At 42.6% G+C, this 14,598-nt stretch overlaps 1 protein-coding gene across 2 annotated transcripts in view; it reads left to right on the top strand.

Annotated features, from left to right (window-relative positions):
- Window positions 1-568: 568 nt before the first annotated feature.
- Window positions 569-14,598, top strand: part of FGF14 (fibroblast growth factor 14) — a 599,451-nt gene continuing 585,421 nt past the window's right edge. The window contains exon 1 of one of the 2 annotated variants that reach the window (XM_036250023.1): window positions 569-866. In XM_036250023.1, coding sequence (XP_036105916.1) covers window positions 659-866 — 208 coding nt within the window. In that variant the 5' untranslated portion in view covers window positions 569-658. The remainder of the gene's footprint in view (window positions 867-14,598) is intronic. The other variant, XM_036250025.1, reaches the window with a different exon arrangement.

The following is a 14,598-nucleotide window of genomic DNA, read 5'->3' as shown; positions in this document are numbered from 1 at the left end:
GAGGAAGGAGGAAGGGGATCTGTGGCGCTCTCTACCTACTACCGGCCTGACCAGGGGAGGGGGCACCTAGATTTGCATCTTTTCTTCGAGGAGATTGAGAACTGCAGGTTCAATCCGATCCCACTGGGCACTGGCGATTGATTATTTAAAAAATCGACACTGAGAAGGGAGGCTGTGTCTTCGGCTGTCAGACTCGATCTCGGAGGTGGTATTGGTGTGCGAGTGTGTGTGCTGGTGTTTTTTTTTTTTTTTTCTTTTTTCTTTTTTTCTTTCTTTCTTTTTCTTTTTTTCCTTCTCTCCTAGGGGCTACACAATGGCAGTCTTCTCTCACTGAGATGAATCCTGCTTCGCCTTCTGCAGACCCACCCATGCTCATAGCGATCAAGTAAAAGGCTATGGTTTTCTCTTTGGGGATCTTTTGTGCATTACTGTTCTCCCTGATTAGTTCTGATCTCAGTTGGGATTTCTTTGCTTTTTTGTTTGGCTTCATGCTGAAAAAGGATTTTCCCCCCAACCCTTTGGTAATAATCCAGTGGTGATCAAGAGGGATAAATCATTCACCCTGGCCGAAAAAAAACAATCACTGAGAAGTCTCAAAGAAATATACCACGTGAGGGGAAAAAACTGGGAGAAGATTCGGAATATTATCGTTTTTCCTATGGTAAAACCGGTGCCCCTCTTCAGGAGAACTGATTTCAAATTATTATTATGCAACCACAAGGATCTCTTCTTTCTCAGGGTGTCTAAGCTGCTGGATTGCTTTTCGCCCAAATCAATGTGGTTTCTTTGGAACATTTTCAGCAAAGGAACGCATATGCTGCAGTGTCTTTGTGGCAAGAGTCTTAAGAAAAACAAGAACCCAACTGGTAAGCAAAACATGCATCATGTTATGTTTTTCCTCATAATAACCTGTCTGTTGCTCATTGAACTAGATCTGCAGTCCTGCTATGCAGGAAGGCAAGGGAAACAGAAAAGGAACCAGGACAGTGTTGCATGTAGAGGTGTTGCATGGATAAACAAGTAACAGCTGGATCGGCGTCTGTGAGCCAGAAAACCATTATCAGCTTCTCTTGGCTGTGGCACAATCTATCAGTAGGAGGGAGGAGGAAACTTTTTTTTTTTTTTTTTTAATGTATTTGGTTGCCGATGTTTGGTAGAATACTGAAGGACTGTGGCTTCAGGTTTTGCCCGAGGCAGGCGAAGATTCGGTAGTTGCCAGGAAAAAGAATCGCGAGCTCTCCTTACTTCTGCTGCAGGTTCGGGGACGTAGCTCGGTGCCGAGAACCTGCTCTAGACTTTCTGATTAGCTTGCACAATATTTGCCACCCCATCACCTCTACTCAAAGTAAAAGATGCCCCCTCCCTCGCGGCCCCGCTTCTCCGTCAGCCCCCGCCTCCCTCCCCCGTCTGCTCCCGGCACCCGAGTGTTAACTCATTCCCGGGTCTGCCTCTGATACCTCCTGCTACTGGGGATACTAGAGCAGGGCTTATACGGCTGGGGAGGAACTCCAGACCGAGAAGACAAGCTCCGGTCCCCCTATTTTATGTAATTAAACCCCCCTTTAAAAAGTAGTATCACAGCCCCGCGTCCGGATCCCACCGGTGGGATCAAGTAGGCCGTGAGTCCCTGTTTCAGACTCCTGGTGATCTTGCGCCCCCATTCTAAAGGGCTCCAACCGGGAAACTTGCAGTACATTACATAAGAAATGCAAATGCAGGTGATGAGCAGTTGGGTACCCGGGTTCACTTTCAGGTATTTCTGTGTGAGGTGTTTGGGGGCGGCCGCGGAGCTGTAGGAGAGTAGCACAGGGAAGCCAGGCCGGAGGGCTGCGTGGTGGCGGTGGCGCGCCGGCGGGAAGGCTGGGCGCAGCGGGTCCGGGAGAGGTGCGCGCTGGCATAAAGGGTGTGTGGCGTCACCAGTTCGGTTCAGGATGGGGAGGAATCAGGGGTCCAGTGCTTATGTCTGGGGCGGCACTGGGGGTGAGGGTGGAGGCCGGTCCCTCCTTCAATGACCACCCGGGCGCTGGAGGCCACTGAAGCTGGCACTGCGGTGTAGTAGATCATGGCTCCCCACAGCCGCCCTGACATCCTGAACTCCACACCGGGGCCACGCTGGCACCCGATCCCCAGTCGCTGGGAAGCAAGTGATCGCTGCCTCCCTGCCTCCGGAACCTTGCAAATACAGTGTAGCAGGGGCGGCGCGCTCCGAGGGGGCTGAGCCTGCGGGTGCTTGGTGCGAGAGGAGGACGAGGAGGCAGTGTGGGTAGGAGGGGGTGCAGACGGTGGGTGTGGAGGCCGTACACCCTGTGCTGCTCCTACTGCTGCGGCAGAAGGGAAACTGCGAGTTGTTAGACGGTCCCAAAAGGCAGATGCTCCGGTGCTGGGGAAGGTGCCTGGGCAGTTTTGGCCCCAGCTGGGACGTTCGGGAGGTTGTCGAGGCTCTGGGAGTGGTAGCCTCTGGCTGCCCGCGGGCGTGGTGCTGCAGTGGGCTCTACACGCCTGTCCTGGAATTCTCATCCTTGTGCTCCAGCTCTACCCTGTTTCTCTCCGTTCCCCTGTTCCTGCCTCCTCCTATTCCTCCCTGTCCTGTCCTTTTACTGTTCTTTTTCAACTCCTCAAAGTTTAGCAACACTGAAATGATACCACCATTCTGAACATTACCCAAGGAGAAAGCAGTGTTGTCAGGTTGCTATCCACATTTCCAGTTCAGCTGTGAGGTGTACCCCAACCCTGTATCAAGCCCAACACTTGTTGATGCCTTGATCATTCCTAGATTTGCAACACTATCTTACAGGTTAATGTGAACATTCTTTTTGCAAGACTTCCCAAAGTGGGACAAGCCAAGGGCTGTACTTGGGAGGGGAGAGAAGGGGCTACTCCTTCATACAGTAAAAATAGTGGTTTTTGAAGCGGTTGTGTGTCCTCTGAAAAGATTTAGCCCCCATCTGAGAAAGGAATACTGCAAAAGCCTTTTTTTTGGTTTTTGTTCTTTTTTTTTTTAAGACTCAACCATTTGTCGAGGGACCTTGAACTCAGTCCCTCTATAGTACTGGACAGTGGAAAATAATTCAGCACAGAATAGTAAGTTTCCTTACTGGCCTTTATAACTTTTTTTAAATACAGTTTCACTGGAAACACTCATTTCCTCCAACACAAGATGCAAGATCTTTTCATTACACCTTCCTTAGCTCCTCCACTTTCATCTCTCTGGAATAAAGTAGATATTTTTTTCTTCCAAAGTGCTTTGGAAGGTGTCAAACAAATGACAAATTATTTTTAGAGCAATTTATTTAGAAACTTATGAATGCTAAAGTACTTGGGTGTGAATTGATGAGTTAACTCAAAACGTGCTAACAGTGTCACCAACTATTCTATCAGGATAGTTTAGTCTTAGATTGACAAGAGTTAACTTTCCAACCAGGGAGTTGGAGCATTTGTAAATCATTTTAATAATGGAACATTAATGTGTCACACTATCAATCTCACCTTCTAAAAGTTTTTGCTTTTTGAGCTGGAATCAAATTCATGCCTAGTCATTCCCTTTCAGTATTGTAGTTGGCAAGTTCCATTCTCTTTCTGCTATTAACATTAAGCCTAAAATCATTTGCAGGTTTTTGATCCCAAGATAGCAGTACAACTAAGAAGTTAATTGGGTAATTAAAGTAAAACAAAGACTAAAATCCTCTTGACTGTTAAAACCAAAAAGAACAGATTGACTACTACCTATTATGTTATCTTAAATATAAAATGAAGACAATTAACTGGTTTCAAACTAAGAAGCTTGGCAGAATACCACAAAATACTAGTACTAGAATAATGAACTTGGTGCAAAGAATTCTCTCCCCCCCCCCCTTTATTGAATTTAGAGAAAGAGGGAGGGAGAGGAAGAGAAAGATAGAAACATCGACTGGCTGCCTCCTGTATACCCCCACTGGGTATTGGCCCACAACCCAGGCAGGTACCCTGACCGGGAATTGAACTGGCTACCTCTTGGTGCCTGGGTCAACACTCAACTACTGAGACACACTGGCTGGGCAAAGAATTCTTGTTAGATTAATTTTTCTTCCCAATATTTGCAAGTTATAAAACAATATACCAATTATTCCCAATTTTTTAAATTGTCTACTAATACAGGTAGTTTAGTCAAGGGTTACTAGGAGGAATTGATGTGAAAATAAGCAGATAATAGAGTCATGAACTTAAGGGCAAAGTTATTCATTTACCCAAGTTATTAATTAGTATTTTAAATAAGAAGTGTTAATTAAATAGTTTTTATAGTTGTTTTTACATAAAACATGAAGAATATATTTGTACAATATGTCCTTTTATTTTTTTATCCTCACCCGAGGACACTTTTTTGCATTTATTTTCAGATAGAGCAGAAGGGAGAGAGGGAGAAAGAGAGAGAGAGAAACATCGGTGTGAGAGAGACACATCGACTGGTTGCCATCCACGTGACCCCAACCAGGGCCGGGGACAAACTGCAACCGAGGTACGTGACCTTAGCGGGAACCGAACCCGGGCCTCTCCAGTCCACGGGCAGATGCTCTATCTGCTGAGCCAAACCGGCCAGGGTAAACATGTCCTTTAAAAAATAAATGGTAATAGCTTATAAATCCTGAATATATATTTACTATCTTAACAAAAATGAACAAAATCTCACAACACAACTATTATCAGAGAACACACACACACACACACACACACACACACTTCAATGTCCTACTTCCCCTACTTTCCTAGGAAAGCAATGGCTATCTCTTTAGAATAAATGTTACCTGCTTCAATTTTCACTGTGTGTCATGCAAGGTGACTGTATTTCAGGCAAATCACTAAATAGGAATAATAAATCCAAGGTGCTTATTTTGCCTAGAGGAGCACTTGATATGTTTCTTAAACCAGTAATGATAGTTTGGAGTGGTCAATGTGTATCACAGACCAGTTTGAAAAATAATCTGGGTCATTGGACTTCGAGCCACGGCTGCTAAGGAAATAAATGTCACTGCAGAAAAAAATAAAATAAAATAAAAAGTCCACAGTAAAAATAAATACTAAGGTCATGTCATGAATATCTCTTCAGACACATAATACACAACAAGCAAAGGAAGCCACATATTCTTAAATACATACACCCAACTCAACCACACTCACGAGAACCCTAAACATCCATGGGATGATAGGATTTTAGAAAGCACAGGTTTTAAGATAAATTGTAATTGAAGTTAATTTTATTGAATACTAGTGTTAGTGGCGAGGAGGGTAGGAAGCACATGCCCTAGATCTACGTTAGAGAAGATAGAACTCCCCCCCCCCCACTTGAGGCCCTGAGTGTGTCCTTTCCTGAACTCAGTTTCCCTCTCTGCCCTGTAACAAGTAGGGCTTGGTAGAATTTATTGGCATTGTCTATTTCCTACTTGTTTTGGTGTCTTTCCGCTGTGCTTTTGCCTTTCTCTAAGCTGTTTTAGGTGGCAAAAAACCTGGTATGTCCCTGTTACTCATTTAAAAATATGCATTCTTTTAAAGTTATTTCCCTTACATTTAGGGTTGGTATAGTGGTTAGAGGTGAGAAAATAGGGAGAGAGGGAAGAAAAACGAGTAAGCTTTTTTTAATCCTTCTCCTTCTCAGCCTGCCGACTCATCCTGGTTTCCTGTAGAGCTGGGTGAGCCACAAATGGGCCACAAATCTGAATTTCTAAACACTGAGCATGTATCAGATGGAGACATTAAACTCAGACTGCATGGCTGGAACACCATACAGGTGTAAGGTTCTTGTTCTTCTCACATGCTTGTCTTTAGAGTGGGATTTTGTGTGATATGAGTTGGGCTTGAACTCCATCCAGGAAGCTTTAGTTACCAGAGTAGCTAAAAGAGTTCTGCAGAGCAGTGCCACTCCATGAACCAAAGAATGGCATTTTAGATAGGATTCCAAGTACTGACTTGTTGAGAGAGTGGATTTTTCTTATTTGAAATTATATCCAAGCTAACAAGTGTAAAATCCAATGGGTGATCATCTAAACTTGGTTTTAATGATGAAGATGATTTTAGCTGTACTCATTTCCAGCCTGTTCTCATCTTAGACAGCCTTTGTAACTGACATCGTTTCAAATGATGCATTGCTTTCAGACGGGGCTATAGCTAATTCTATACTATATTTCCCTTTCCCCACAGGGAATCATTTCTTTAAAAATGTTCAAACCCAGTCTTCCATGTTTTAGCAACACAAACATTGGGAACTTTTATGAAGTGTTGTTATACATATGGTAGCAAGAACAACAACCAAAGTTTTCTCTCCTTTGCACATTTTGGCATCATAACGCATTCAATTGACTCATAGCTTTCTATAAATACTGCGTAGATGTCTCAAAATGGAAGCATTTATTCAAAATAGTTTCCTATGCCTTAGGGGAAACAGTTGGGATGTTTGAATGGTATATTTGAAACACTGCACTGTGCCTACATTATTAATAAAACCTTTGAGCCCAAGCGAAGTACCATCTCCAGGAGGGACTGTGGGTTAGGGAAATTCCCCCTGACACATCTACTTGCCCAGGGCCACAGTCTGGGTGATGTTTCTTAGGGTTTCAGTTTGTGTACCATACCAGATTTAGCTGTAAGAGTCGAATCTTAGCAGTGAAGGGCAGGTAATTTTCTGAGGGAGATTTCTCAGTTCCTCCATATGCCTTTAAAGATACACTAATGTTTTTGCTATTCTGCCTTTTAAGGACCAATTATATCCTGATGATTTGTTGTTGTTGTTGTTGTTGTATATTTCTCTAGTTGCTACAAACTAATTTTCTGCTTTGGTCAGAATGTAAAAGGTAGGATGATGAAGGCAAGGGAATTTGAAAGGAAGAATTCTTAGGGACTTCTTAAAAACAAAACGGCAAAAAGAGGTACAATGCAGACATGTTTTATAGGGAACATGGAAGTTTTGTTTATATCCTCTACTAAAACCATCTAGGAAAGTCACCCAACAATTGTTGGGCACTATTGCCTTTATCATCATTGTCCCTTGACAATACTCTGGTTATGACACATAGAAGGTTTAATACATTTTTATTAAATAAATTAATAATGAAAAATAGGGTTCTCTGAGAAAGTAAACTTCTCCCTTTCTGGCTCACTCAACTTTTAAACAGCAAAGTTAGGGCAACATTAGTTTTCCTGTGCAAGAGGGAAAAAAAAACATTCATTTTCTTTTCTATTCTTTGCTTTTCTTCTCCATTAAAAGGAACACATTCTGCAAAAACAGTTGTCTTCCTCTTTTCTTTTATGAACTCCTTTCTCTGATGATGGTAACTGGGACCCTCTTCTGTTCTTGAAAGGGCTGCACCTCAAGAGTCTCTAGTTCCAGTTGTTTGGGAAGGAGGTAACCTGCTCTTTTAATATCTTGCTTTTTTGTTTTAAAGCAGTTATCTTCATACTTGGTAGCTCCCCGCACTTCCCACCACCACGGATCTGTTTAGCTTCCTCCTTTCCGGAGCCACTGTCAAAGGTGGAGGGCGCTGGGCCTCTGGGCTAGGACTAGAGGCGCGGAGTTTGTGTCAGGGGCGAAGTCTGGCAGAACGCGTGGCGTGGGGCAGAGCCCAAGCTTTCCAGAGCAGTGGTGAGAATGTGTTTTCTGCAAGCCCAAGGCCGGCACCTCTGCGGCTTGGCTCTCCTTCCAGGAGTCGGGCCCCTGGGTGATCTGGTCCAAGCCGAGTTCGGAGTCGGCCTCACTGAGCCCTGAGAGGAGGAATGGGAAGGCCAGGCGCACCCTCCCTCGGGTGTGACCCGCGGCCAGAGCCCCCAGGACCTTCCACCACGCGCTCCTCGCCTTGTAGTGCCGGGGACTCCGCTGCGCAATGCGGCGGAAGCGGTCTGTCCCGGCTGCCGTAGCGCGGGAAATTTGTGTTGCCAAAGAGATGACCTCTAAACTTGGGGTCCTCTGAGGCTAGGGGAGCATAGCAGCGGGCTCAGCGTTGCTATGGAAACCACGTTGCCGGAAGCCTTGGTGCTGGTGCGACCCGGCGCGCGGACTTGGCCCGCGAGGCTCCTCTGTCGCTGCGCATGTTTGCGGTCCACAAGCCCCGTGTCCACGCAGGGGCGCTCCCGTGCGTCACGAGGCCGAAGGGCTGCAAGAGAGTTTAGTCCCAGCCCACAGGTGGCCGCCCTCCAATCTGCTCTAGGGTTTAGCGGAAAAGGGATTAGACCAGAGGAAGGCTGTCTTCACCCAAGCTCAGGACAGGAAGAGGATGAGCAAGTGTGGTCAATTTCTCTACCAGCTACTGGAGACCAGGGCTGGCTGCTGAAGTTCTGTGGGCCCCAGTACGCATGGCTTTGATTGCAATAACCTCAGGTCGACCCTAGCTCTCTTGTTCTAGGCTTCGGGAACTTTCCGCCCAATTTGGACTATAAGTGACCCCCCCCCACCCACACACACACTGTATCTCTTCTGGACTTTGTTGAATACATATAAGTAGTGTTAGAAAATCAAAGACTATCAGAGATAGAGGACCACCTCAGGGATTATGAACGAACTCCTTTCAGAGGCGTGTCAACTCCTTCACAGTGGAGGAAGTGACTGTTCCAAGAGCTAATTTTGAATTGTAGACACAAACACAGCAGCTTTGAACCTTGGAAGAAGAAACAGGTGGTATTTTACAGGTGACACCACCAAGAGCTCTTCATGCAGTTTACAGAGTTGAGTGGCTGAAACAGATGGCATTCTATTAAATCCAGTATATTCCCCAGATTAAAAAAAAATCTCTGAACATTTTGTGGGGAGAGGAGTATATCTACACTGGCTTATTTTTCCTTCTAGTATCTTTGGGCTACCAGGGGAAAAATATCACAGGCGTTTAAAATCTTTGTAAAAAAAAAAACAACTTTATTGTAAATTTAGAAATTGAAGACGACTATTTTGAGGGCACGATGATGCAAAACTCAGTAGTTTATAAAAGAACAGCTGGATCCAAATTGTGTTTCTGGCAGATGGAATAAATTAAGGTTACCTGCACAGGCAGCTTTAAACTTTTAAAAGATTTTTTTCGTTGGCCTAGTTTCCACATAGCCTTTCCTTCTGATAAGAATTACCTCCCTGAAGTTTGTACTTCAAAGAGATGGCCTGCAGTTCTTATAGAAGAGTGGGTAGAACATTTACATCGCAAAGGCCTGGGGAAAGAATGTAAGTTCCTCCAAGAAGGGTTTTTGTTTCCTAAACCCAAATTTTGACAAAGCCTGCAAGTTTTTGCAGATGAATACAGATGGTGTTAAAATTGGTAAAAAGGATAGATAGGCTTTGAATTGCTTCTAGAGCTACGTTTCTCTTCGTGTAAGGACTCAGTTTATGAAACAAGGACAGTTGTTTCTAATCCTACAAAGAATTGTGTAGCAACTTGTATGACATCAAAGGACCTGCACCCATTCAGCTTCATTATTTTCTATTTGCTTCTTTAGATCAGGGAGATCTTTCACTAAGTAGGAAATCAAAAGATTCCTGTCTGCTAGACTTCTTTCCCTCTGTGTACATAGCTTTATTCTCTCAGAGAAGGCCTCAAAAATATTCTTATCAAGCTCTGAATATCAGTTTCCAATTTGACTCAACTCTTAACCATAGAACTATTTAAAAAATGTCCATTCAAATATTTTGTCAGGTTTTATTTGGGACAAACAGTAAATATTTCTGGTATTATTGAACAACCCTTTGAATGCAATAGGTGTTCCCAAAGAAGGTGCAAAAGCATCCACCCTCCCAAGATCTAGAGCTACTCCCAAAGATAACCAAAAAGAAGGTTGAGACAGTTCCCCTGAGGTCTGGCAACAATCATTAAGGCAGTAGCCAAAAATGGAGTACAACCCACTTTTCTGTATATCTATATCTATCTGCAAATGGAGTGAAGCCCACATTTCTTTCTGGCCATATTTTGGGGCCCCCCAACCTGACAGTTGCTAAGCCAAGTTCTCAGGACCCAAAACGAGACAAACAAAAAGGCATTAGTTGTCCCTGGAGAGAAAGGATCAATAACTAACAGGATTTGGAAAGGAAGGGACAACGTGAAATTTTACCTTCTCCTCTTGACTGGTCACTCACTATAGACAGATCCAGGACAGCTGACTCTGGTGAGAATTCTCAACCTTTGCTCACTTCTGCCTCATTTTTTAGGATCCCATCTGTAGGCTTTGGAGCTAGTGATGTTTAAGGTAGAGAGTTTAACCTCTGTATCTACCAGAACTTGGTAAAGTTTTAGTTTTAGTTTCCCCTTGGTTGTTTAGGTAGCAGTTTACTGGAGAATCCCTTAGAGTCCTATCAATTCCGAGAGAGGCCTATATGGGGCCACTCCTTTGAGGGTAGATATTGGGGCATCTGTAAGTCCATTTCTGATAGAAGATTAGTAAACTGTGAATACTGAAGTAAAGAAGGATAGAGGGGAGTAGTAGACATCACATCAGCCTCGATAGTCTTTGTTTTAGTTTTAGGTACCACTTATATCCTCAGTCTTTCTTTAGCTTTTGCAATTGATCTTTCAATGAAGCTATTTTGGAATCATTATGCCTTTTGTAGGATTTTATGCCAATTAAAAAATAGGTATCCCATTCTGTTTGTTTGACTTGGGAATCCTTATTTTCAAGTGCACTTATTAAATAATCTTGTCTAATTGAAAACGTTCCCCATAAAGACCATTATAATTCTAGGCTGGCTTAGTAAGATTTTTGCCATTTTTGTAGGTACAGCTTCTAGACCCATAGTTCTCAGATATAAACTAAGCACGTGGCATGCTTAATTCTTTGAAACTTGAGGATACTATTTCTTTCGCTAAGCCTTGGGTCTTTTGGGGCCAAATAAATAACTATGAGGGATATGTTACTGGGTTGGGACTTTTGTGGTGTTTTACAGCATACTTCATTGCATGGAATTTTTCTTGAGGTTGGTGGGTGATTTAGTATTGATGTAACTTCTTTCATGACCAACTTATTATAGTCTTGGAGTTAGGTGGTGAGTATTCTAACAGCTTTTAAGACTCAGCCTCTTGCCCACCAATTTTGTGACATTGGTGTCTGAGATTCTCATTAGCAATAGATCTGTTCCTTTCATGAGAAGCTTTCTTTATAGTGGCAGATGTCTTATTGGCTTTTAATAATCCAACTGTGCCTACTTAGATTTTGATGTATTGTTGGTCAGAAAAGTCTGAGTTTCTTGTCTTACTTTATTTCCCTAGTGCCCCCACTGTTTATGCTGTGGGCTAACTTTGAGACTTAGTGAGTCCCCTAACAGCTGCCACCTTGCTTTCCTTAGCAAGGATTGAGGGGCACCCATTGTTTTCTCTTGAAAATAATTCTCCCTAATTCAACCAGGTTGAATTTATGGCTGCTCGTGCACAGTCCCGAGACCTGTAAGGACCACCCAAAGGTGTTTACCTTATAAATGAAATTGGCCACAAACCCAAATGTTGTGGCTTGCTAAGTCTCACAAGGAAAATCTGGAGTCCCTCACACCACAATTTCCCACCAGGAAGGATTAAAACATACAAACTTGAAGAGTTTAGGACACCAAATAAGCAGAGCCCAGAGATGTAAGGTTACTGGAGATCCCTGAGAGGGGCCAAAGAAGCAGCACACTAAAAGACCTCTGTGGATACCCTCACCTGCATTTAGGAGCTGTTCCTGAGCTATCTTCAGCAGCTGTCTGGGTCCCATCTTGTTGCCAGAACTACAAAAGTAAAACAGTTTAGTAACAAGTTTGATGTCCTTGATTCAAGTGAAAACAAGTCATGGATGGGGGAGTATAGTGCCTCACAAGCTCTGAAGCACTCTTCCTGAGAGATTATGGGTAAGAGTGAGTCTTATGGAGTGTGTTAGAAGAGGTAATGTGGAAACAGTGCATGATTGTCTAAGATGCTGTGATTTTCTTATAAGGCTAGCAGGTGCTATTTTCCAGGTAATCCAGCCAAAGCTGAGTTGGAGGATTGTGATTGGTGTATATTAGATTTCCTTGACAAGTATTTCCCATAAGTGCAAGCTGACTTAGGTTAAAATTTATGACATGGGCCAGGCCAGTGGGGTGGCCTCCATCCTGTGGGTCTATCAGGTATGAATTAACTTTTCAGTAGTTAAGAACAGGTCATGTGTTCTGTGTGATCGTCAGATTTACACTGACAGTCATTATGGCTACAGTGTGGAAAATAGCTTTGAGTGGGGCAAGACTGATGGTAGAAAGGCCACAGAGGAAGCAATCGAAGTAGAACTGGTAAAGTCCAAAATAAGGCAGTGACACGGGTTGGAGAAGAATTGGGGTCCAAATATCTCTGTGGTTTTGACCACAGATTTTTATTTCAACACCTCCTGTTGATCCTGATCCAATGACCATTTGCCAGTAGAACAGCCCCATCTCCTTGAAACAGGGAGTAGAAATTTGGCTCTCTCCAGACTGCTCACATTCAGGGGGCTGTGGCAGGTTTCAAGAAGCAGAAAACATTAACAAGTTTCTCTTTCTAGATCAAAATTGAAATAGGCAGCTCTAGGAGTTGCTCTGGGACAAAGAGTTCATTTTCTTGACTTCAAACCTGGAGGCACTTAGAGATGGAAAATAGGCTTTATAACAAAGTCTAAAAGTTCTTTTCATGATAATATATAATTTTTGTCAATGGCGTATGTTTTTGTACACAGTACTTTATTTAGTTTGAGGATTCAAGTAGAGTACTTCAAAAGCCAAGTTTTCAGATTTACTATTCACGTCAGGGAAGAAAAGAGAAGGAAGTGTGAACTTTATTGAATTTACATATGTAAGTGTGTGCACCTGCTTTTTAGATAGAAATGAATGTAGTTGTAATTAAAATGCCGTTTCCCCCCATATAACATTTTGCTGTCTGCACAATTATAGTGGCTCACTGAAGTATGTGGAACCTTTTCCCTGTAACTCTGCCTCTTAGATAAAGTGCAGTTTGGGAGGGATTGTAATCACTATTCTTTCCAATTCCTCTGTGGGGCACATGATATACTACTGTTGTGCTTTGCAAAAGAAGAAACATGAAAATAAGAAGACTGAAAGACTACAGCGATTGTAGGGTTTATATTAAAAAAACAAACAAAACAGAGCCACTGTTTCAAAGTCTGAAACTCATCTTCTTTGGCTGTGGTACTGTTGTAATTCTTAAGCAAAGAAAGGACTTTTCTAGGACTCCTGAGTCAGTTTCCTAATTAAACACTCGGTAGTCATCATCAGTTTGCCTCGACTTTTCTGGTGGGGCAGATTGAAATAATAACTCAGGCCCTTTCATTATTAAAAAGTATGTTAAACAAATATTTTATTAAGAATTAAAACATCCGCCCTGGCCGGTTTGGCTCAGCGGTTAGAGCGTCGGCCTGCGGTCCTGAGAGACCCGGGTTCGGTTCCCGCTAAGGGCGCGTACCTCGGTTGCAGTTTGTCCCCGGCCCTGGTCGGTTGTGCGGGTGGCAGCCACTCGATGTGTCCCTTTCACGTCGATGTTTCTCTCTCTCTCCCTCTCTGTTCCTCTCTCTCCCTCCCACTCTACCTAAACAAAAAATGGAAAAATGTCCTCCGGTGAGGATAAAAAAAAAAAAAAAAAAAAGAAATAGTAACTCAGTATGCTCTTTCCCCCTTTATTATACAATCACTTGACTTGTTTCCTAGGAATTTACATTTCTTATTGGTGTAATTATTTTTTTTTCTTTTATATTTAAATTGTCTACTGACATGCCAGTTAAGTGACATAAAGTTACTCATATGTCAGACATATAATAATGGATATATAAAATATTGGAAGTACTAGATGTTAGAAATATTTTAATAACACAGGAATAAAAATAAAAAATTAAAAAGGATAGAAAATTTAGATCATTATTGCTTTTCTAAGTATATTCCTTTTTAACATCTTGGGGATAATCTTAGAGAACCCAGTGCTGAGGTGATTCTGGTACATCTGGTGCACATGCCTGTTTATGGGGACGTTAACCAGGGACAAACATGCTAAAGATAGATCTTCAGAGCCATGAAGTCTGGTCAGCTCTGTTCTGACCTCTTGCCCTTTGCTTTAGCAAGGAACCTTTCCATCGCTGAGAAGTCGCCCCTGTCCCACTCTCCTCCTATTACTGTTGTATCCCAGACCTCGTCCTTTTACACGTTTCCTTTAGTCGAGTGTTTCAAAAGTGTTGTCATCAATTTACTCTTCAGGCAGTGTTGGGATTAGAATTCATCCGGATTTTCAACGTTCACATGCATTATATTAGGGTAAAAAGGCAAAAAGAAATGCTAACAGTACAGTTGTTAGACAATAAATGAGACACATCTGTCTGAACTTGAGACATTTACCCAGAGGAGCATTTATTTGACTTCATTTATTTCTTTTCATGCTTCAAATAGCATGTGAAAAACTGTGATGTGAAACTATTGCCTTATTGGATTATATAATGAAATGATTTTGGAGTATTATTATAAGTAAATATTTCACCAGCTATTCCCTCTAATGAATGCACATTCAACTTCCTAGATTTAAAAAGCACGTTACTCATCCACTTTAACAGAAACATTGAATTGTTTTGAATCCTGTTTTATCATTATCTATGCTCTAAATAAATAAATAATAACAACCATTTTTAGAG

This window comes from Molossus molossus, unplaced genomic scaffold (genome assembly GCF_014108415.1).
Source record: "Molossus molossus isolate mMolMol1 unplaced genomic scaffold, mMolMol1.p scaffold_m16_p_9, whole genome shotgun sequence".
Taxonomy (NCBI): Eukaryota; Metazoa; Chordata; class Mammalia; order Chiroptera; family Molossidae; genus Molossus; species Molossus molossus.
The sequence above is the reverse complement of the archived record's forward strand: the minus strand, read 5'-3'. Positions and strand labels throughout refer to the sequence as shown.